Raw genomic sequence first — 25,262 nt, 5'->3', positions numbered from 1 at the left:
GACTATACACTTTATCATCTTGTCATATTTTGATTTACCGTTATCACCCATATATCACATCTTACTCGATGTTTCATTTACTCTCTTCTTATTCTCCGGATAATATTTTTGTGTATCACTTTATTCTGAAAACTTCAACACATTATTCTTTCGCTTTTAGCTCCCCTTGATCTATCCGCTGGCTCTTAGGGTCGCCTAGCATTCTATATTTACTAGGGGAGGGATCCATACAAAGGTAAATATTTATTCCCTCTACGATTCCAGTGCCAATCGTCTAATTTTTTTTCCCGGGCATTCTTGTATTTCATATCTAAATGTACTATTCTAGAGTGCACCATTGAGGTGTCTCACAAGGAGATTTATTACCACATTTGCACTATCATTCGAAAATATTAGCTAATGATAACAATCCATCCACAATTTTGGGTTACTCTAACCCTAGCTTGATCCTGGTATACTATCCTTCTCTTAAACTATATTTGTCAGCTCCCATAGGGCATAATTGAGATGGGTGTGGTCAATTATATATATATCTGTTACTTTTGAAAGTAACTCAGAATGTTTATATTTTTCTGCCTGAATTGTAAAGATGGTTAATCTTCATTAACTGGTACCTCGTACCCTTCTTCACCTGCTTCTTTTACTTGCTGAAACTTGTGTCTACCTTCCGATTCTCTTATTCCTTTTTACCATACGAGTGGATAGATATTCTTGCCTTAAATATTCTTATCAAGAAGCTTATACATCTTAGTACACACATGATCTGATGAATACCTCACATTTATTCATCATAAGCATGATGAAAAATCGAGTTCCTGTGACTCAGCTCTTCCACAACCATATTCAATCTTTTACCAACTGTCTTTATGGATGTAGGTATCATTCTATTACGAATAAGATAAAATTTAGGAGTTTGAATTCTTACAACTAAGCTCTACCACACGATCTAGAGTAAGAAAAAAGAGTGACAGTCCTAAATGCCTTGTAGCCTCCTGCTTATAAGTGTGGTGCACAATACAACCATAAACAAGATTCTACTAGACACGGCTTGTAGACTCCATAGGACAGAATTGCTCTGATATCAAGTTTGTCACGCCCCAAACCTAATGAGGCGTGGCTGGCACCCGATGCCATACTCGGCCCGAGCGTACCACTCTGTAACTATGAACTCTGGAGGGTAACCCTCAACTTAGGACGATGAGGCCATATTCTGAATCATATAAAAATAATGTGTACAACCAACAATAACAAACTAAACATCTACATAGGGCTGGTAAAGCCACAATACTGATATAAAAAATGTACATGACTCGTCTACAAGCCTCTAGAAATAATTGTATTGTATCATGGTCGGGACAGGGTCTCGACCTACTCATCAAACCTGTATATATAAAATGGACTCCAAGTTATCGACCCGGTAACTCCGAGGAAGTGGAGCTTACCAACCAAGATGGTGTTTGACTTTGTCTACTAGGAAGGTCTATCCAGTTGTCTATTAGTACATGCAGGCATGAAATGCAGCGTCTCCAGCAAAAGGGACGTCAGTACGAAATAATGTACCGAGTATGTAAGGCAACAAGATAACTAAAATCAGAAATTGAACTGATAATATAATAACTGAAAGTACATGGGAGTCAAATATAATTTGAAGATATGCTTATCTGCTGATACTTACTCATCTCTCTCAATATAGTAAGTAAAATAGTTGTCCGGCCCTATATGGCTCGGTATGTGTAACTGCTATGCCGTAGTAGGTTTGCTCATGGGCGCTCGGCCATACTAGGCTCTGTATCTCGACCATTCTGGACTCGCTCATAGGCGCTCGGCCACAGTAGGCTCGGTATATAAGTTACCATCTGATCAGAGGTTGCCCAATAGGGGCCTGCTCATCGATTATAGCTCGATGGTGGTGAAAATACTGCAATACTATATATATATATATATATATATATATATATATATATATATATATATATATTCCCCGGAATAAGGAACTTCTTCCCGATCCTATAAAATTACACAAGAAGTTATTGAGTAAGAAAAATGGGTATTATCACTTTTAGCTCGCGCCAGAAACTATTTATATCTGGTAACCGAAAAAGTGTATACAACTTGTATAATTTTTGTGTACTAGTTTTAGTGTACGTGCGTTGCACGTGCATGCAACATCAGTCAATTAAAACTTGTATAAAAAAAAATTAATTCTGTAAAATATCAAATGACATTAAAATAAGATTCTTAAAATAACAGTCACTTTAATGACAAAAATAAACATGGTTAATAACTGTCGTAATTGAATATTTTCTAAACTTGCAAAGATAATAAATAATTGAGTTAAGTTAGTTATATATTATTTATAATTATAGGTACTTTATTATATGAGATAATAACATGTTAGTATATTATTGAATCTAACCTAATTTCTCTTTCATAGACGATGTTGTTGGTCCTACACAATCAAATTATTTAGTTAATGCTATAACAAAAATAATGACTCTCTATCGTTAAACCATTGACGCATTTACTTTATAATAATAAGAGCAAATTACCAAGTAAAATATTTAATCAAAAAAACTATGAAAAATATTTCTTAAGCTAATCAACTATTTAATTGTAACAATTGATTTAAAATTGTAAAAGGAACAAAAGAATTCAACAAAGTAAATTTATAGAAAATGAAAAATATAAATGAAGAACATAAAACCATATTGATATATAATGCAAATATTAATAGTATAAAATTCATTAACAACAACAACAACCTAGTGAAATCCCACAAGTGCGTTCTGGGGAGGATAGGATGTACGCAGCCTTACCTTGAGAGGGCTGACAGACTATTTTTGATAGACCCTCGGCTAAAGAAGATGGAAGAAGTGCTGATAGCAATTCATAGCAAGACAATATATTAGAAATTAAATTGAAGATAGCAATAAAAAATATGAAAGAAGTACCTATACCAAGTAATATCAAGACAATCTATTTAGAGAAACTAAATCTGAGGTCTAATAGCAATAAAGAATATGAAAGGAGCACTGATAGAAAACTAATAATATAAAATTCGAGAATAAAATATTCATAGAAAACATAAATCAAAATAATATATAAATTTAGTTTATTTGAAACGTCAGTTTGAATAGTAGGAACATAAGAAAGATTAAAACGTTTTTTAGAATTGTCAAATTCAGTCTTCATGTCTTAATACAGAAAACACAAAAGTGGACCTGAAAGACAAAGTTGCACTCTAGTGTAACTTGCATAACCATTGATTTTGAACCTACGAATATGATCGGCAAAATAAATTATAGTTTATAGTCTCAATGCAATAAGGAAAGGACAAAGTTTATCCAACGGTCACTAAATTTTTAATTGATTTCAAACTCCTCTATTAGGCAAAGTATATAATATTTCATATTATAATTTTATTTAGCATGAATTATAAATGTGATATTCACCAAGAAGAGAGCGAGAGAGTGTTCTTACCATTAATGAAGAGGAGAAACTTCAGTTATCTCCGTGAATAATACTGCCTGTACAATCTCAATTCTTGTTCCAAATTCAAATTTCTCCCCACGAGACCTATTTCTATAAGTTATCAGATTTAAGCTTGAATTTGTTTAAACAAAATTAGCTTGAATATTGAATTTACCTTTTATGTTTAATGAAGAAAGACAAAAACCTCTAATTTAAAAGAAATAAAAGAAATCTTAAAAACGAAGAAGGGCTATGAATTCATATTGGATACCTACAGGGATTTATGTTAAAAAAATAATACTAAAAATATGGAAGGGTATGCCTATAAGATTCAATGACAATGCTTTTGTGTCTCTTGGTAACAAAAAAAGGAATTATGAACAAAAGCTGTAAGAAATTATAATCATCTTACATTATATAGTTAATGAGGGGCTTTATAAACGGTAAAATTTTAATAAATTTAAAGACCTAAATATTAGGAATACATACATATTCCTAAACCTATAAGGAGGTAAAATTGCTTGAGAACTTTACCCAAAAAAAATATTCGTAAACCTAACGTGCACGAAAAATTTACCTAAAATATTTATAAAGAATTAATGAATTTTTTACCTAACATAATTATATAGAATTAATCCTTTTCTTATAAAAGAAGTAATCGGTTAATCTTTTCAAAAGAAATATTCCTAAACCTGAATCAAAATTTCAATTTCTTTTTATAACTTAGAACCAAAAAAAAAAACTCATAAACCTAGAAAAGGAACTGAAATTGCTTAAAACTTTTACCAAGATTACCTAACTTTTTTTAGAATTAATTGATGAAGTTGTCACACCTCCTTTTTCCTAAGGGGATAGGGGAGTTTTTCCAATTAAAGTAATATTAATCGAAATGGGATTATTTAATTTAGTTTAGAGTCGCCACTTGGAATAATTGATGGTGTCCCAAGTCACCGGTTTATTTTAAATCCCAAATCGAGGAAATTTGACTCTATTTACGGTCCGCGAACACAGAAGACCGGGTAAGGAATTCTGTTAACTCGGGAGAAGGTGTGAGGCACTCCCGAGTTCCGTGGTTTTAGCACGGTCGCTCAACTATTAATAATTGGCATAATTATCTGATTTATTATATGTTTAAAACCTATTGTGCATTTTTACTTTGTGATCGTTTTTAATATTTATGGAACTTTATTTGAACAAGTCGCGATGTCGCACACTCGTTTGTTTTTGTACATATTGGTAATCGCGTCACGTGAAATACACCCGCGATTTATAACATGTTTATTTTTATTATTATTTCAAGTTGTGGTCGAGTTGCGCGAAACGCGCACTCGAATTGGGGTTATGTATCATGACTATGCCACGGGAACCGTACACTTAGTCACGATGATTTATTTAAACGCGCCTAAAGCAAACTACAAATGTTCGTAAGTTATTTTCCTCAACTAGTTTGAAATTATTTGTGAAGCTATTAAATTATGGAGGTTATTGTGAATGTCGTAGGTATTATGGAAGTCATTTGAAGTTATATTAATTTATAAAGGAGAGCTAGCTTACATGTTTATTGGGAACATGCCAACAATTTAATTATTCTTCTTGCCTTGGATCCAAAACGTGGGTCATTTAACATTACTGACTAATAATGCCTAAAATTAATTTGCAAACAAATCATATGACCCACTTAGCAATTAATTATAAACTAACCAAACTAAATTAAGAAAGAATACTACTTAATAAACCTCAAACAACTAATCAGAGATACTATGCAAATAATCAAACATATGAGCATTTATATCAATGTAATCTAGCAGACTCTATTCTAACAAATAAACATCCAACATGATAAATTCAAAGAGAAGTTTAAAGAGAGGATGAACCTTTATTGCTAAAATTTCCAACATGTACAGTGAAAGAGAAACTCCAAAACAGAAAAAATCCAAAACCAGCGCTTAACCAGGACCTCAAACGACGGAACTCTAACGCGACTTCACTTCAGCGTTAGCTTTTGACGGTATTTTTTGGGGCCGATTTTGGGTGCTTTGAAGATGGATTTTGTGGTATTTTGCTGGATTTTTCGAAAGAAAGGCGAAGAAAGAATGACACGAGTAGAAATTCTCTTATCCTAGAAGAACAAAATAAATTTCTCTCAATTCCCTCCTCTCTCTTTTTTTTCTCCTTCTCTCTTTTTTTTCTCCTCACATTTCTCTTCTATTTATAGGAAAAAAATCGGAATTTTCAAAATTTTTTCTTATTTTTTTATTTTTTATTTTTAATTAAAAAGAATTCCCACTTCCCATTTTTTTTCTTTTTAAAAATAAATAATTTTTCACTTTCCTTTACTTTTATTTTTTAATTTCTCACTTTTTTACTTTTATTATATTTAAATTCTCACTTTTTTTATTTTTCTTTTTTTTATTTTCCACTTATTTTACTTTTCTTTTTTTAATTTTCACTTACTTTTACTTCTTTTTTAAAAAACTTTCAGCTACCTTTACTTTTATTTTTTAATTCCAAATTTCTTTTACTTTTTATTTTTTTTAAATTTTCACATTCTTTTACTTTTATTTTTTTTAATTTTTCACTTTCTTTTACTTTTTTATTAAACAATTTTCACTTACTTTTACTTTTTAAATTCTATATTTCTACTTTTCCTATTTTTTATTCCCATCCGAAATTTTATTCCCATCCTATTTTCCTACTTTACCTATTTATTTAATTTTTCGGTTTTTTAATTTATTTTATTTTAAAATAAATATAAAAATAAAAATAATACTAATAGTAATAATTGAACTTTTAAATTATTATTAATTTTTACCCTATTATATAAAGAAAATGTAACAAAGCTAAAAAATATGTATTAAATTTCTGAAAATATTTACATAGTAAAAGGTGATAAAAATTCAAATATAGTCAAAAATTAGGTGCTCACAGAAGTTTATGACCAAAAATGTACTCTCCAGTAAAGTGCTTCAAAGTTTATGTAAACGACGCTTTTGAAACACTTTACAAAATAATTTGATTTTTCTTGTACAAATTATATGTTACATAGTTCAAATAAGGAAGATTTTAATACACAAAATCTAGTTGATCTCGAATTCCTAAATATTAGAAAATATTAAATGACAATTCATATTACCAATATTAGAGAAATAACCAAAGGACTATTTTGTCTAGTGTGAACTCTATTTTTAAAGGGTAAAAAAGGCGAACGATATTTTGCTAAGGGTATTTGTGCTTTTAATATAATATAGATATAGATATAGATATATGACAAATATGTGTGTGTGTGTGTATATATATATATATATATATATATATATATATATATATATATATATATATATACACAAAAACTATACAAATTTTATAAATTTTTTCGGCTATTATTTTTACAGTGGCTATACAGTGTCATTTTTCCTAAAAGTTAAAGATTACTTGACTCATTCAATCCGACTATTCGGTTTAAATGGAAAATTTATTCCTCCACCAAAAAATTATTTCTTTTTCTAATTAATTTCACGAATACATCATACCAATTACCACACACAATCTATCGAGTTCTCAAATTAAAGATCGATTGTATTGGAACTAATATCATCACCATTTTTTTAATGGGTTTTTTAATTTATTGACTTAAAGGTGAAAAAAAACGAAAAGAAATGGATAAGACAACTAATTTTTTGATGGATAAGACACAACTACGCTGGTGTAAATCTGCTTAGTTATCATTTCCAAACTCAAATAAGAAAAGATTATGGTAAGTTAACAACTAGCCTAGAAATATAGAGAAAGTAGGTTGGCATCCATTGACCACATGTTCCCTTTCTGAGTCTTCAAGTAATTTACATACGACTTTCACCGAATACGACTTTTCGCAGAACTCTATATGTATCTATTCAGTGAGCATGGCTCCACTCAATGTCAAACATACAAAATCGGAGTGGCATTAATATTAGACGGAGCAAATAGTTTCTAAAAGTGACTTAAAACAAAAAAAGAGTTGACGTTTAACTTCTAACTAATTCATCGACGACTTTTAATAATGCTCCCGCGTAGGAGCCTATGGTTCCACTCTTGTTGTTGTTGGAGGAAGAATTTCTACCATAAAATAAAAAAGAAAAAAGAAATATTGGATTTACACTATAAGAATTAAGAACTAAAGAGATGATTTGAGAGCTAAAAATGGAAAAGGAAAAATGTATTAAGCTTGAAAGATTTGAAACTATGAAAATCGAATAAAGGAATATCCAGATCATAAAGCGCAAAAATGATGCTAAATGTAAATTTCCTCCTTTTCCATAGGTCATGTATTCACAAAAAATAAGCCAAATATAAATGACCTATTTTATGAGAAGTACTGAAGGATGTACACGTACCTGGTGGCTGGTGATTAACTGATTTAGCTTTCTTGATTGATAGAGAAAAAATTCTAAGGCATGAATATATATATATATATATATATATATATATATATAAGAAGAGACATACCAAACTTCAAACTGGTCATACTCTCGGCGCACGTTAGTTAACGTACGCCGCCTGTGTTAGCCATGGCGAAAGGGAGAGGCATAGGGCGTGGTCGACCTAGAAAACATCCGTTAACTACTCTTGTAAGCTCGGTGGTAACTGAAAATCAACCACCGATGGAGAAAGCAACACCAGAAGCAACCCCACCTCCATCAGTTCTAATTGCAGATCCAGCAAATGGAGGTGCTGCATGTGAATTTGGATCTACTTCGACTCATCCTGGCATTTCTAAGAGACTAGATCTAATTTCTCCAGTGACAATTGGTCATTTAGCAGCCTCTTCAACAGTACCAGTCAATGGAACAGTAAAACTGGTAAATCCAGCTCAAAGTCAAGTAAACACTCTAGGCTCGTCAGAGAAATCAGTAGTAGAAGAGGTGGTGATAGCAAATGAAGCTACACCTAAAGCTCCATGGACAACTTTGTTCCAGAAAAGTCGATTTGCTACTAATGGTATGTCACTATCCTATATTCCACCACAAATTATTGATGGCCAGCCTATGGTTCAATTAGACAAATCAGAGGTAGAAGGGGAAGAAAATAAATAGAGGTGTGCGTTGATTGCTTGTATCTTAGAGGATGGACCAGGGTATAATGCGATGAAACGGTACATCAATTTGCACTGGTCGCATATTCCTAATCCTGAATTATTCTACCATGATGAAGGCTATTATATTATTAGATTTCAAACTATTGCAGATGCTCGAGAAATACTATGTATTGGTCCTTACTCAATTGCTAATAAGCCTATCATCCTAAAACCATGGACTCTTGACTTTGATTTAACGAACGAATTTCCTACTTTCATACCATTGTGGGTCAAATTTTCTAAGTTGCCTATGTTATGTTGGGAGTTGGCTCTCTCGGCAGAATTGCTAGTGTAATTGGGACCCCTATATTTGCTGATGAGTGCACTACTAACCAGACTCAAGTATCCTTTGCTCAAATACATATTGAAGTTAATGTTACAAAAAAATTGCCAACTGAAATTATGGTTATGGATCCTACTAGAAAGAAATTTCTGCAAGTTGTTACCTATGACTGGAAACCTACTTATTGTGACAAGTGCTTGGTTGTGGGACACAAGTGTTCCAACCAGCCACGACCTATGATGCAGCAGCCCATCCAGACTAAAACAACAAGATAACAAGGTGATCATACAGGAATGGAGAACCAAAGGACCTATACATAATGCACCTGGTCCTCAGAATGTAATCTCATCTAAGGATCAACATCAAATTGACAACAAAGTAGAAGTTGTAGGTCAAAGAGGAACAATAAAGGCACCTGATCCCAAGGAGATTAATAATCAGCACAACATGGTACCTGTAGCTGAGAGGCAGGATGACAAAGGTAAAGCAATGCAAAGCCCTGAGCTTAATCTCATCAACTTCCCACTTTTGACTCCCATCCCAGTGAGAATAGGTTTGAAGTTGTAGCAACAAGTAGACATGAGGAGCACATTCCACCTGGGGATAGAGGTAGAATTATTATTCAACAATGATGAATTGGTTGTTCTGTAACATAAGGGGTGTAAATAAAAGGTATAAACATAAGGAGGTTAGAGAGTATATTAGGGAAAATAAAATCAAGCTAGTAGACCTTGTAGAAACTAAAGTGAAGGAAGGGAATGCTCAAAGGATCTCAAAAGCTATTATTCTTAGATGGAGTATACTGACAAACTATAAGGATGCTAGGAATGGAAGGATTTGGTTATTATGGGATACTAGCCACTTCAGTATTACTGGTATTAAAGATGATGCTCAAATGATTCATGTCAGGTAAAAAGTAGAAGAGGTGATATAGATTGTTTACTCACTGTAGTGTATGGATACAATGGGCTAGAACAAAGAAAATCTCTCTGGGATAATTTACAACTACTATCACTGAGTATAGAAATACCATAGTTAATAGCTGGAGATTTCAATGCAGTACTATACCCCAATGATAGACTATCTTGTAATCCAATAAGCTACTCAGAAATTCAAGACTTTGTTGTCTGCCTCCAACATACAACACTGACAGAACTACCTTGGAAGGGTGACTATTATACATGGTCTAATAAGCAGCCTGGAGTAGATAGAGTCTGCAGTAGATTAGACAGAGTTTTTGGCAATTATGAATAGATGATGTCTTGGGGTCATGTGGAAACAAATTATGATTTGCCTCAAATTTCAGACCACGCTCCTATGCTATTAACACTGTCATCTTCAACTTAGACTGGTGGAGTGCCTTTCAGATTTTTTAATATATGGGCAATACATGAAGATTTTTCTCAAATAGTGGCTAGCATGTGGAATTCTCATAGTACACAATGTACTTTGAAATCAGTTTGGACAAGATTGACAGACCTGAAACCTGCTTTGAAAGCTTTAAACTCTAGGGAATTCAGGGGCATCACTCAGAAAATTGAGAAGGCTAGAATAGATCTGAGGGTTATCCAAGAGCAGATTTCACTGAATTGCAATGATGCTTTATTAGATATGGAGAAGAAAACACTACTCAATCTTGAGAAGTGGTCCTTAATTGAAGAGAGTGTCCTGCAACAAAAAGTTAGAGCAAGATGGATACAACTTGGAGATTCTAATTCTAAGTACTTCACAGCAGTAATGAAGGATAGAACTCAAAGGAAGCAGATTACAGAAATCACAACTCTACTAGGAGACAAGTTGACTGACCCTAAAGCCATCAAAAGAAAGATTGTGGATTTCTATAAAAGACTAATGGGATCAGCTATCAATTCTTTGCCTGCTATCAACAGATCATACATGAAGAATGGTCATACACTGTCTCATCAGCAAAGAGTTGATCTCTGTGCAGAGGTAACTAACCAAGAGATTGTTGAAAGTCTTAAAGCAATTGGTGATGATAAAGCTTCAGGTATTGATGATTTTAATGCAGTTTTCTTCAAAAAAAAAAGCATGGGACATTATCAACAATCAGATCACAGATGTTATAAAGGAATTCTTCTCAACTCGAAAGATCTATAAGGCAATAAAATGCACCGTTGTTACATTAGTTCCTAAAGTGACTAAGCCTACCACAGTCAAAGAATATAGACCAATAGCCTGCTGTTCAATCCTATACAAGATGATCTCTAAGATCTTGGCTTCTAGATTGCAGAAAGTCATGTCATTCATCATTTGTGAAGCTCAAGCAGGTTTCATTCCTGGTAGAAAGATTGCTGACAATGTCATCCTAGCTCATGAACTAGTTAAATCTTATACTAGGGCTCAGATGTCACCTAGGTGTATGATAAAGATTGATCTCCAAAAAGCTTATGACTCAGTAGAATGGATCTTCTTACAACGGGTGATGGAGGAGATTGGTTTCCCTGACAGGTTTATCAAATGGATAATGGAATGCATCAAGACTATACTATCCTTGTGAATGGAGAAACCACATAACCTTTCAATGCTGCTAAGGGTCTTCGACAAGGAGATCTTATCTCTCATTTTCTGTTTGTAATAGTGAAGGAGTACTTGAGCAGATCCCTGCATGAGCTTAAGAAGGAGCCTACATTCTAGTATCACCCCAGGTGTAGGAAATTTGACATAACTCATATGAGTTTTGCTGATGATCTCTTGTTATTTGCCAAAGGTAATCTATCCTCAGTGATCATATTATATAAATGTTTCTCTCAGTTCTCTGAAGCATCAGGTTTGCACGCTAATTTGGGTAAAAGTTTGATGTATTTTGGTGGGGTGAAACAAGATGTGAAGGAGCAGATTTTTGGCTCACCTAGGATTTGAACAAGGATCCTTGCCCTTCAAATAACTAGGCATTCATCTATCTACAAAGAAAATAGCTCTCATACAATGGAAACCTTTGATTGAAAAGATCACAGCCAAGATCTCTTCATGGTCTGCTAAAAAGCCATCTTATGCTGGTCGTGTGCAGTTGGTTCAATCTGTTATTTTTGGCATTCAATCTTACTGGGCTCAATTGTTCATCTTGCCTGCTAAGGTATTGAAAATGATAGAGGCACTCTGTAGAAGCTATATCTGATCTGGAACTAACACAATAACCAGGAAGGCGTTAGTAGCATGGGAAAAGATATGTACCCCTAAGTCAGCTGGTGGACTTAATCTCATAAATCTTCCTCTGTGGAACAAAGCAGCAATTGCTAAAACATGATGGGACTTAGCTCACAAACAGGACAAACTATGGATAAGGTGGATCAATGCTTACTACATCAAACAGCAGTAGCTACAGCACATGCCAATCCCACATCAAGCAAGTTGGATGGTGAGAAGAATAATTGGATCAAGAGTTACCATGTTGCAGGCACAGAACTTAAGTGATCACAACAAGTGCATTATCAGACAAATATACCTACAGCTGTTAGGAGAATTACCAAGAGTGAGCTGGAAATGTCTAGTCTTTCATAATTCTGCAAGACCAAAGGCAGCCTTCACTATGTGGTTGTTACTCCATGAAAGACTACCTACTAAAGATAGGCTAGTCAACTGGGGCTTAAATGTCACCCCTCATTGTGTTATGTGTCAAGGTCGGGATAAATCAAGGGAGCACCTACTTATGCAATGTCCATATGCTATAGAATCGTGGAATAAAGTCATGAAGTGGATTCAAAGTGTACCAATGATCACCACCTGCTGGAACCAACACCTCCAGTGGATCATCAAGCAAGGGAAAGGGAAGTCCAATAAGGCTAGCATATTCAGAATGATATATGTTGAGATCTCATATGCAATATGGATTGAAAGAAATACACGTATATTTGAGCAAAGGTATCGAGACAGTGATGTTCTTGTAAGGGAGATAGCATATATTTGCAATGTTAGAGTAGCTACTCGAGTTAAGAGTTATATACAACAATATTTTATAGGAACAGAGTAGATACATTAGTGCTATATATAAATAGGTATGCTATGTTTGTTTTTACACTTTGAGATAGTCAGTTGAGTTAGCTTGATTATGGATTTGTACAGTTCCATCTTTGGTGATTAATACAAAAGAAAGTTAATTAAAAAAAAAAAAAAGACATCACTACAAAATATAAAGATTCGTGGGTAAATACTGACTAAGAAAACACGTCGAAATTTTGGAGAATTTGGAAGTATAAAGTCAACGAAATACTTAAGTACATCAAATATTCTAATGTTTTGAGACTTTCTATGCGTTAATTATTTTTTTGGTAAGAGGGAAAATTCGCAACCGCTACCATCTCTGTCACAGCCTCTGCTCTTCGGGTGAGCACTGGGTAAACCTCTCCCTGTGTAATAACCTACAAACCACACATGGAATGTAAACCGTACTAGGTAAGCCCTGTGCGACAAGCTCAACCCAGAAGGCATTGAGGGGGGTAATCGATCCCAGATCATCTGTACGGATGACCGCTACAGATGACCGCCCTCCAAACCAATTGGATAACCCCGAAGAGTTTATGCGCTAATTATTGCTTTACAATTTCTATAGGCAAATACTGTGTGAATATTAAAGACAATAATTAATCTTCAAATATTCTAATGTTTTGAGACTTTTTGTCCATTATTACTTTAGAGTTTGTGATATATAAATAATAGTCCATGCGACCTAATTTATGTGATACTCTCTGCTTTTTATTCTGTCACAAATAATGATATTTCTTATTATTAAAGTTTAAATTTAAATTTTCTATTTTATTTTTAATGAAATGATTTATAATCTACATGTATTTATGGCTTGTTCTAACACAAGTTTCAAAAATATTTTTTTTTCTTTATACTTCGTGTCAAATCAAACAATATCACATAAAATAGAGTATATTATAGGCATATACCGTGTATTGAACACAATAATTAATCTTTACTTTATCATGTTAGCTGATATTTCATTTTCAAGCATAAATAGAAAATGTTAAGAGTCAAACGATTGAGGCAGTATGGATATTTTAACCCTCTTATATATTTTTCTCTTCTATTAATTGAATTGTTCCATTAAAATATTCGTCCTTCCAATTAACTCAAGAATAGAGCTAACGACGCGCAAAATCCAACAGCAAATATGAGTTTTTGCCGAAGTTTCTGGTGCTGTGGCGAAGCTAAAGGTGATGAAGGAGGTTCAACTAAATTTCTTTCGACCAAATATATATTCTGCAAATATGGTATATAAGCAAACTTTATGTACATATGGCTGGCGTTTAACTCAGATATCTTCTTGATTGTCAAAGAGAACATTATTTACCCGAAAAATGGATAGAGCTGAATTTGTATGTAGTTCTAAGGATATGTGGTATGACTCGACACAAATCGTAAAAGTAAATAGAAATATCGGGTGTTGACTGTAGAGAATGAAAAATAAGCAAAGTTGAAAAGAAGATGATTTATGGATATAACAAGATGAATCAATCTCTCGAACTAGAAAAAGATAACTCATCAATATAGGAGTGTATGATATCTCAGTTATAATGTATGTCCCCCCAAAAAAACCTCTCCCTTACAGAAATATAGCCATCCCTTTTATAGTGGGAGGTTCCTACTTTAGGTATAATAAAAAATATATAGTGGGGAACCCACGATAAATAAGTTTTTTCCTAATTTCCGCCGAGATTCTCTACCTTAGTGCGGTTGTAACGACTCTTGTCTATGAGCTCGATCTTGGTCGGACTCAGCATCGGTTGGTTTCTGGTTTCAGAGCTCGATGCAGGTTTGAGTTCGATGTCGACTCGGGGTCCGGTAATGACTTGGGCTCGGTATTGGTTGGCCTCTGGCCCTTAAGCTCGATTCCATCGCATTTCATCCTAGTTCGATTTGGACCCGAGCTCGATAATGACTTCGAGCTCGATATTTGACCTATCCCTGAAACTTGAAGATCGTTTGTGCCTTCTTCGGATCCCATCTCGATCAGACGTACGAAAGCCGAAATCATTTTCGACCGTATACAGATAGTCCCCTCGTTTCTCGGGAATGATGTGGCGAGAAACGATATGAATTCCCAACAGATCGATTAGATATAAGCTGACGCTTACATCGGGCACGATCATGACGCGCATGATAGTCATCCCGTCGGTTTAGTTTTCCAAGGCATTTAATGCGTGTTAGTCGATGGTCGGTCCCTGTTGATACTGAACCGACGTTGCTTAATCTATAAGTAGTCCCTTTCTTTACCACTTAGTTCTTTCCCGTCTCCTATCTCCAAATTTTATAAAGTTTTTTCTTGTATCTTCTGAGTTTATCTGTAAACTTGTGAATCTTTCACTGTAAAATCTCTCTTCAAAATACCAAATCTTTGTTACCTCCTTCTATTTTCAATCTTTAAATCAAAAATGGCGAAAACATCAAAAATCACTCCTCAGAAACAAAATGCTTCTTCTTCACAGCCTGCCGCTGACAAAATACCGGTGGAGCCACGGCCTGAGGAGTGCGTTCCTGGGGCGTGTGTTCTTACCTCTGATTTTAAGGTCGACAAAGGCTCATCGGTTCTCGGCCGATATGAGCCAGTATCGAGGTATATGTGTTCGATAACCGGGGAAAACCTCGAACAATTAAAGAAAGATTTCCATTGGGAGAACAAAGAAATAGTAATCACGTCTTCTGAAGAAGATATCACCACTTACGTGAAAGGGTTCTTAAGTGTGTATACTTACCCTTTCACGTTAGGTCCCCTTGACCCTGTTATTATTGATATCTATCGTTAATAGCAAATAACCCTAGGGCAGATTCATCCTTCTTTTTGGCAGATCGTTATTCTGATCCGTTACTTCGTGAACATAATCGAGGGGGTGCCTTTTACCCTCGATCATCTCATTCGACTGTATTGCCCTCGCCTCTTTCGAGGCGGGTTAATAAAACTTCAGCGCTGGGCTACCAAGATTCTGTTCTCGAGCATAGACGAGGACAGGGATCGAGGCTGGATGAGCAGGTTCATTCAAGTGAAGACTTCAGACCTGATTCCGACTGAAAAGATGCCATTTCCCGAGGAGTGGAACATGAAGCGTAAGTGTAATTCTGTTGTTATTTCTTACTATTTCGCCCTTTCATTTCTTTTTACTGATATCCCCCTTTTGTGATGCAGCGATTCCTTGGATGTCTGGTGCAGTTCCCGACCTCAAGAACTGGGTATGGGATCTAGCTTCGACCTTCATGTACGCCGAGCGCTCATGGCGTGATTTGTCAAAGGGCCGATGGGAGGCCAAAAATCATGGTAAGCCCATTTCTCGTATCTTTGGTAGTTTGAACAAGATATTTTCCATACTTAAATCAATTTTTCTGTATGTAGGTATGGGCAAAGATGCGGTTTTGAGGACCTCGTCCGTCGAGGAAGAGGCTTCGGCCTCTGTTCCAAAGCCGGTGAAGGATAATAACAGAAAGAGGGCCTCTTCTTTCGAAGATCCGAAATCGAAGACGAGGATGGCTCATAAGCCGAGAAAGAATACCATCCCTTTAACCATGGAATCAGTTTTGCGTCTAACGGATGAAGACGAGGAAAAAGAAGAGAAAGATGGGTCCGTGCTAGTGGCCCGAACGAAGAAAACCATCGATGCCCGAAAGACAGCAGCATCGATGGTGATTTATAAAGCTCCACCTCGGACTGATGAGATATCTGGGGAAGGTTCGGACAGAGTCCCCGAACCATTAGAGATCGAGGATGCTTCCCTCCGAAGTTATCAAACAGAGGGTATAGAAGAGGCCGGTCCCGAAGCTCTCCGGACTGAGGAGAACGCCCCAAGCGAGTTGCTTAGGGCAATAGTAATCGGAGATTCGCCCAATCTCCTTGCCTTTTCCGAATGGGCAATTCGGGAAGCCCAAGCTTTGGGGGCCCTCGAGATAAACTGGTCTCATGAAGGGGAGGACCCTTTCTGTGATTTGTTTACTGGGGTCGAGGACGCTGCTGGCCCTAGTGATGTGTCGGGCCTTTTCTGTGAAGTTAGTAAGCTTTGAATTGGGTAAGCTAAACTCTCTTTGTTGATATTACTTTTATGTTTGATATTCTTTAACTTCTTTTCTTCTTTTTTCTCAGGACGTGGCAGTTCATCGAGAAGCATGTTCTCGGTCTCGAGTTGAGCTGCATCAGTTCGAGGCCGACCTCTGACGGGTTACTGAGGAGAGGAACGCCCTTAGACTCCTTTCCGGGCAAAGGGAAGAAGAAATCAAAGGCCTTCGAGCTGAGTTGGCCAAGGCTCATCAAGACCAGACCGACCTGACCGAGCTGGTAATGATAATATTAAGAACTCATGGGCTTGATTCAGGATTGGAGGCTAATATTTCGATCGCACAGCTGCAGGAGAAACTCGAGATGATCGGGCAGCTTCGTGAGGAAGTTGATATAATAAGGGCAGAGACCATAGGATGGAAAGATGGCATGGACCGTCTTGCTGCAGAAAAGGAAACTGTCCGGGCCCAATTGTTATCGACTGCAAGCCAACTCCAAGGCATGAAGGAGAAGAGATTGGTTAAAGCGAGAAGATTAGAGGAGCTCGAGGCTCGGTTGGCCTCCGAACTTGCCAAATCCAAATCTGATGTCGAGGAAGCAAAGGCTAATGCAAACGCATTCGTGGCCATCTATCGGGCCGATGCTGAAGCTGCTCAAGTACAAGCAAGAGAGGTAGCCGAGACTGCTAGTACGAGCACATTGGGTTGCCAAAGTTGCTAAATGTCGATCTCGGAGGGAGACTCTTCAGGAGATCCATGCTCGAGGTTTCGATCTCACCGAAGAGATAAAAAGGGCTAAAGAGCTCGAAGCCGATGCTAAAGCCTTGCCTTCTGATGATGACGATGATGATGATGATGGGAGCAAGAGCGGGTCTAAGAGAGGGGAGGAGCCCGATGGGGAAGAGACTGCCCCCGGAGATAACCAAGAAACTTAGTCCTTAGTTTCCATTTCGGACATTGTAAACAATCTTGTAAGCAATCTTGTATATATATATATATATATAAATATCTTTTCTTTTCCCGACTTGCCTTTATTTTCTGCCTTGTGAAAATTTTGTTTCATTTATGCCTTACGAAGGTTTTCATAAGACTTTAGGCAATTTGATCGAATTTGGAACTTGTAGCCTTTATACTTGAGTGAGTGCTTGCTCGAACTCGAAATAAGGTAGCATGTAGGCTTAGTAGTTGGGTGAGTGATTGGTCGAACTCGAAATGATGTAGCCCGTAGGCTTATTAGTCAAGTGAGTGATTCGAACTCGAAGTAATATAGCCAGTGGGTTTAGAGGTCGAGTGAGCGATTCAAACTCAAAGTAATGTAACCCATAGGATTAATGGTTGAGTGAGTGCTTGCTCGAACTCGAAATGAGAGTAGCCCATAAGCTTAGCAGTCGAGTGAGTGCTTGCTCGAACTCGAAATAAAAGTGGCTCGTAGGCTTAGTAGTCGAGTGAGTGATTCAAACTCGAAGTAATGTAGCCTGTAGGCTTAATGGCCGAGTGAGTGCTTACTCGAACTCGAAATAGGAGTAGCCCGTAGGCTTAGTAGTCGAGTGAGTTTCGAACTCGAAGTAATGTAGCCTGTAGGCTTAGTAGTCAAGTGAGTGATTCGAGCTCGAAGTGACGTAGCCCGTAGGCTTATTAGTCGAGTGAGTGATTTGAACTCGAAGTAATGTAGCCTGTAGGCTTAATGGTCGAGTGAGTGCTTGCTCGAACTCGAAATAGGGTAGCCCGTAGGCTTAATGGTCGAGTGAGTGTTAGCTCGAACACGAAATAAGAGTAGCCCGTAGGCTTAGTAGTCGAGTGAGTGATTCGAACTCGAAGTAATGTAGCCTGTAGTCTTATTAGTCGAGTGAGTGATTCGAACTCGAAGTAATGTAGCCTGTAGGCTTAATGGTCGAGTGAGTTCTTTCTCGAACTCATAATAAGAGTCGGCCCTTGAGCCTGTTTGCGTAATCGATCATGAAATAGAGATATGGGCAAAGAAGTTTCTTTTCATGTCGTTATACATGTGTTTATATTTTCCACCAGGGACCGAGCAATCTACACGAGCATGGTTCGTTTTGACCATTTGGCTCTTACAATTTTTCTATCGGAACCTTGTTGTTATGAAGTAACTTTCTAGCATCGAACTTGATATATTTGAGGGTAATGCCCCACCGGTATTCGAGGTTGATTGTAAAGAGGCCTCGGATACTGTTAAATTGTTCTAAGTTAGCACGATCAATGGTTGCATTATTAAAAACCTTGCAAAAAACCCATTTGGGATAAAATCGTTCTAAGGGAAAAAGAGTGCAACACGTGCTTTTAGACCCAAGGCTTCGTGCTGCATGATCCATCCTTGTTTTTGATTGAACAGGATCTGTTCCATAGGTTGAATGACCCATCCTTGTTCCTGATTGAACTCCTGCAAGGGTTAGTTTCGAAATATAAACGAACATGGGAGGATCGTACTTCAGCAGTAGTATCGTTTTAGGTGCGACACATTCCAATTGCTTGGTAGTTGTTTGTCGTTTATAATTTTGCCGTTTATAATATCGAGCTTGTAGGATCCTTTACTGACGTTTTCCAGTACTTGATATGGTCCTTCCCAGTTCGAACCCAGTTTTCCTTTGTTTGGATTTCGGGTGCTGAGGGTGACTTTCCTTAGCACTAAGTCCCCAATTTTAAAATGGCGAAGATTGGTTCTTCGATTATAGTATCTTTCGATCTGCTGCTTTTGGGCAGCCAATTGGACTAGATCAGCTTCTCATTTTTCATCTAATAATTCGAGGCTAGTACTTATAGCCTCGCGATTTGACTCTTCTGTTGTATATCGAAATCTGGCACTGGGTTCCCCGACTTTGACTGGAATCAAGACTTCAGAGTCGTATACTAAGGAGAACGAGGTTTCCCCTGTACTGGATTTTGATGTTATTCGATATGCCTAAAGAACTTCGGGTAGGATTTCTCTCCATCTCCCCTTAGCGTCGTCCAACCTTTTCTTTAGGTTTTGAGTGATAGTCTTGTTCATTGACTCGGCTTGTCCATTCCCACTAGGGTGATACGGTGTCGATAATATTCTTTTTATTTTGTGATCTTCGAGGAATCTCGTCACTTTGCTATAGATAAATTGTTTTCCATTATCACACACTATTTTGGAGGGTATCCCAAATCAACATACGATATGATCCCAGATGAAGTCTTAACTTCTCTCTCTCTTACTTTCTCGAACGCTTGTGCTTCAACCCATTTAGAGAAATAGTCGGTCATAAATAAAATGAATTTAGCTTTACATGGGGCTGATGGCAGAGGGCCGACGATATCCATTCCCCATTTCATGAATGGCCATGGGGATAGGACTGAGTGAAGTTGCTCTCCAGGCTGATGGATCATCGGTACAAACCTTTGACATTTGTCACATTTTCGAACAAACTCCTTTGCATCTTTGTCCATATCAATCCAATAATACCCTGCTCTGATTATTTTTCGGACTAATGAATCGGCGTCGAAATAATTTCCACAAGTACCCTCATGAATCTCACGTAAGATGTAGTCAGTGTCTCCTGGACCTAAACATACTGCCAATGGTCCATCGAATGTCCTTCGGTATAATGTTCCATCTGCAGTCAATGTGAATCGAGCAACTTTGGTTCGTAGGGTCCGTTAGGAGTTTTCCGTTCCCCAAGTATTCAATATACTTATTCCTCCAATCCTAGGTTAAGCTTGTAGAATTTATCTCGGCATGACCTTACTCGATCATGGACCTTGAGAGTTGAATGACAGTCCCCGAGCTGATCTCATCTTCCTCGACCGATGACCCCAAATTTGCAAGTGCATCGGCCTCACTGTTTTGTTCTCGAGGTATATGTTGTAAAGTCCATTCTTTGAAATGATGCAACGTTACCTGTAGTTTGTCCAAATACCTTTGCATTCTATCCTCACGAACTTCGAAGGTTTTGTTTACTTGATTTACCACCAGTAAAGAGTCACGCTTGGCTTCAATGACTTCTGCTCCCAAGCTTTTAGCTAGCTCGAAACCTGCAATCATGGCCTCATACTCGGCCTCGTTGTTAGTCAACCTAAAAGTTTTGATAGATTGCCTAATAGTGCTACCCATAGGAGGTTTTAAGATGATGCCTAGCTTGGACCCCTTCACGTTCGAAGCACCGTCTGTGAAAAGGGTCCATACCCCCGATGATATACCCGATTTCAATAAGAGTTCCTTTTCGACTTCGGGTACGAGGGTTGGGGTGAAATCGGCCACGAAGCCCGCTAAAATTTGAGACTTGATGGTCGTCCGGGGTTGATATTCGATATCGTACCCACTGAGTTCGACGGCCAATTTGGCCAATCGGCATGATAGTTCGGGTTTGTGTAGAATATTACAAAGTGGGTAAGTGGTTAATACGTATATGGGGTGACATTGAAAGTGCGGTCTTAACTTTCTAGGGGCACTTATTAAAGCAAGCGCTAATTTTTCTAAGTGTGGGTATCTGGTTTCTGATTCCCCTAAGGTTCGACTTACATAATAAACGGGAAATTGCGTACCTTGCTCTTCTCGAACTAGGACACCATTTACCGCGATTTCCGATATTGCTAAGTACAAGCAAAGTTTCTCGTCTGCCTTTGGAGTGTGAAGCAGTAGTGGGCTTGATAGGTATCGCTTCAATTTCTTTAATACTTGTTGGCATTCCGGGGTCCAGGAGAAATCGTTCTTCTTTTTTAGTAGAGAGAAAAATCTGTGACTTTGATCTGACGACCTTGAAATGAATCGGCCTAAGGCAGCAATCCGTCTCGTTAGCCTCTGCACAGCTTTTACATTGTCCGCGATGGTTATGTCTTCGATGGCCATTATTTTAGCGGGGTTGATCTCGATCCCTCGATTTGATACCATGAAGCCAAGGAACATGCCCAAACCGACCCTGAAAGCACATTTCTCAGGGTTGAGCTTCATGTTGTATTTCCTTAAAATCTCGAATATTTCCTGCAAATGAGCCAAATGGTCCTCTGCGCTCATGGACTTAACTAGCATGTCATCAATATAAACGTCCATTGATTTACCTATTTGTTCCTCGAATATTTTATTCACTAGGCGTTGGTAAGTAGCTCCTGTATTTTTTAGCCCAAAGGGCATCACATTATAATAATATGTTCCATACTTGGTGACAAATAAAGTTTTTTCCCGGTCTTCGGGATTCATTTGGATTTGATTATACCCGAAATAGGCATCGAGAAAAGTAAGGACCTCGTGGCCGGTCGTGGCATCGATCATGCAATCAATGTTGGGCAGCGGAAAAGAATCTTTGGGGCACACCTTGTTTAAATCCTTATAATCTACACACATTTTAAGTTTGTTCCCTTTTTTAGGGACTACAACTACATTGGCTAACCTTTCGGGTTATTTCACCTCCTGAATGGACCCTATTTTGAGAAGTTTAGTTACCTCGTCCTTTATGAATGTGTGCTTTATCTCGGATTGGGGTCTTCTCTTTTGCTTCACCGGTTTAAACCTAGGGTCCAGGCTTAGCCGATGCATCGTTATATCTGGTGGGATCCCTGTTATATCTAAATGGGACCAAGTAAAACAATCTATGTTATCGATAAGAAATTGAATAAGCTTTTCCCTGAGTTCAGGGGTTAACCCCGTTCCTAGATATACCTTTTCTTCGGGCCAATGCTCGATTAGTATGACTTGCTCCAGTTCTTCAATCGTTGATTGGGTAGCGTCAGAATCATCGAGGACCACGAAGGATCGAGGGATCCTTTGATCATCATCTTCATCAATCTTCTGATTTTCTAGTTGGGTCAAAGCTGATGTCTGTGATTGCTATTTGGCATCTCGTTCCCCTTTTGAGTCCGACCCCTTTGTTGATGAAGGTGACGATATCGGAATTACTTCTTCGATGACAAACATTTCTCTCGCGGCATGTTGTTCTCCGTACACTGTTTTGACTCCCTCTGACATTGGGAATTTAAGAACCTGGTGGAGGGTCGAAGGTACAGCTTTCATATTGTGGATCCATGGCCTTCCAAAAAGGGCGTTGTACCTCATGTCACCTTTGATTACGTGGAACTTCGTTTCCTGGACGGTCCCGGCCACGTTTATCGGCAGAATTATCTCGCCTTTGGTGGTTTCATATGCCATATTGAATCTATTTATAACCAAGGTTGCGGGTACGATCTAGTCCTGTAGACCGAGTTGTTCTACAACCTTTGATCTAATAATGTTGACCGAGATACCTGGATCAATTAACACTCGCTTAACTTTAGTTTTATTCATAAGTACGGATATTACCAGTGCATCGTTGTGAGGTTGCATGACTCCTTATGCATCTTCATCATTAAAGGACAAAGTCCCTATGGGTGCGTAACCCTGAGTCCGGGGTCGCTTTTCTCCCATAATCGATGTCTTAGTGCGTTTAAGCACCGGCCCTTGAGGGGTATCGACACCACCGATGATCATGTGGATGATGTGTTGTGGCTCTTCCTAATCGTTTTGTTTACCGAAATCCCTGTTTTTGAAATGGTTTTTGGCCCTGTCACTTAAGAATTCTCGAAGGTGCCCTTTATTGAATAACCAGGCTACCTCTTCTTTTAGTTGCATGTAATCTTCCGTTCTATGGCCATGGGTGCCATGATATTCGCATATTTGATTGGGATTCCTCTAGGCAGGATCGGTCTGCATGGGTCGAGGCCATTTAGTGTTTTTGATACGTCCGATATGCGATACGATGGCGGACGTATCGATGTTGAAGTTATACTCTGATAACCGTGGTGCTCCCTTAGGTCAGGTAGGCCTGTCGAACCCATTTCTGTTCATCAGTCCTCGAGACCCTTGACCTCGATCACTCCTTTTATTGCCTTGTCTAGGATTACGTCTCAATTCATCGATCCTGTGGTTTCCACTATATGGTCGGTATCGGTCCCTGATCGGACCTTATTCTCGATTGATGTCCCTTCTAGCAGCGGGTTCAGAACCCAACTAATCGTCTTCGACTCTAATTTTCAACTGGTACCGATTATGCACATCGGCCCAAGTAATAGCTAGATACTCGATCAGGTTATGCTTCAACCTTCGTGAGGCCATCGAACTTCGTTCGTTCAAACCTTGAGTGAAAGCCTGAACAGCCCAATCGTCTGTGACTGGTGGCAGATCCATTCGTTCCATTTGAAAACGAGATACGAACTCCCTTAGCATCTCGTTATCCCTTTGCCTTACCTTGAATATGTCCGACTTCCTGGTCTCGACCTTTATGGCCCCGGCGTGCGCCTTTACGAAGGAATCTACAAGCATAACAAAAGCATTGATAGAATTAGATGGTAAATTATAATACCATATCACTGCTCCCTTTGACAGGGTTTCACCGAATTTCTTTAATAATACGGATTTGATTTCATCGTCCTCTAGGTCGTTCCCTTTGATGGCACTTGTGTAAGAGGTGACATGTTCGTTGGGATCTGTCGTTCCATTATATTTAGGAATCTCGGGCATGCGAAACTTCTTTGGGATCGGTTTAGAAGCTGCACTTGGTGGAAAAAGCTTTTGCACGAATTTTTTGGAAACCAACCCTTTCAACACTGGTGGTGCCCCCGGGATATGATCGACCCTGGAGTTATATGTTTGTATTTTTTTATCGTTTGCCTCAATCCTCTTTTCTCCTGACTCTATTGGTTTGGTCAATTCTTCGAACATTTTAGTAATTTCAGTATTAGTCCCCGATTCTTGCTCATTTGACCTTACTATAGCTGGCTCCGTTCTATGGGTGGCTTCTCGGGGCGGACTGGGCTCCAGCCTGCTCGGTATCTAGGTTTGACTCTGCAACTAAGCTATCGCTACTTGTTGAGCTTGCAACATTTTGAAAATCATATGCAAGTTGATTCCGTTTTCCTCAACGTTATGGGTGTCTCGAGCTGCGGATCGAGTACCACCATGAATACTATTTTCAGGTTCAGAACGTTGGTTTGTCTCAATAGCCACGTGTGAATTAACATTTAATGGCACTTCGACTCGAGCTCCAACGGCGTCAACAAGCGGCCTTTCGGTCCCGGGCGTCAAGTTATTGTTCTCATCTTGAAGACCAGCTTCATTGTCGATAGGTAAGGCCATTTTAATTGATGGCTCGTCGTTGCTAATCCGAAATCAAAGACACTTCCGAAAACAAGCGTAAAAATGACGTGTTTTGCGGATTCGTATCAAATAATCACTGTTATCCATAGCCCCACGGTGGGCGCCAAACTGTTTACCCGAAAAATAGACAGAGTTGAATTTGCACGTAGTTCTAAGGATATGTGGTATGACTCGACACAAATCGTAAAAGTAAATAGAAATATCGGGTGTTGAGTGTAGAGAATGAAAAATAAGCAAAGTTAGAAAGAAGATGATTTATGGATATAACAAGATGAATCAATCTCTCAAAC

The 25,262-nt window shown here is 37.9% G+C and overlaps 1 protein-coding gene across 1 annotated transcript; it reads left to right on the top strand.

The window, feature by feature from the left end:
- Positions 1-9,495: 9,495 nt before the first annotated feature.
- On the top strand, positions 9,496-12,132 carry LOC142168789 (uncharacterized). Its single transcript, XM_075229941.1, has 4 exons — positions 9,496-9,776; positions 10,235-10,875; positions 11,015-11,336; positions 12,027-12,132. The coding sequence occupies exons 1-4, from the start codon at positions 9,496-9,498 to the stop codon at positions 12,130-12,132; spliced, it is 1,350 nt and encodes a 449-aa protein (XP_075086042.1).
- Positions 12,133-25,262: the final 13,130 nt, after the last annotated feature.

The sequence above is a fragment of the Nicotiana tabacum genome, chromosome 14 (assembly GCF_000715075.1).
Source record: "Nicotiana tabacum cultivar K326 chromosome 14, ASM71507v2, whole genome shotgun sequence".
Taxonomy (NCBI): Eukaryota; Viridiplantae; Streptophyta; class Magnoliopsida; order Solanales; family Solanaceae; genus Nicotiana; species Nicotiana tabacum.
This window is presented reverse-complemented; position numbering and strand designations above follow the sequence as displayed.

Bases quoted from the DNA above. Each gene is read 5' to 3' on its own strand.
- LOC142168789 (XM_075229941.1), top strand. From the start codon at position 9,496: ATGATGAATTGGTTGTTCTGTAACATAAGGGGTGTAAATAAAAGGTAT. The intron at 10,876-11,014 runs GTATTGATGATT...TTGTTACATTAG, and splicing joins TGGTGATGATAAAGCTTCAG to TTCCTAAAGTGACTAAGCCT. The intron at 11,337-12,026 runs GTTTATCAAATG...CACAATAACCAG, and splicing joins GAGATTGGTTTCCCTGACAG to GAAGGCGTTAGTAGCATGGG.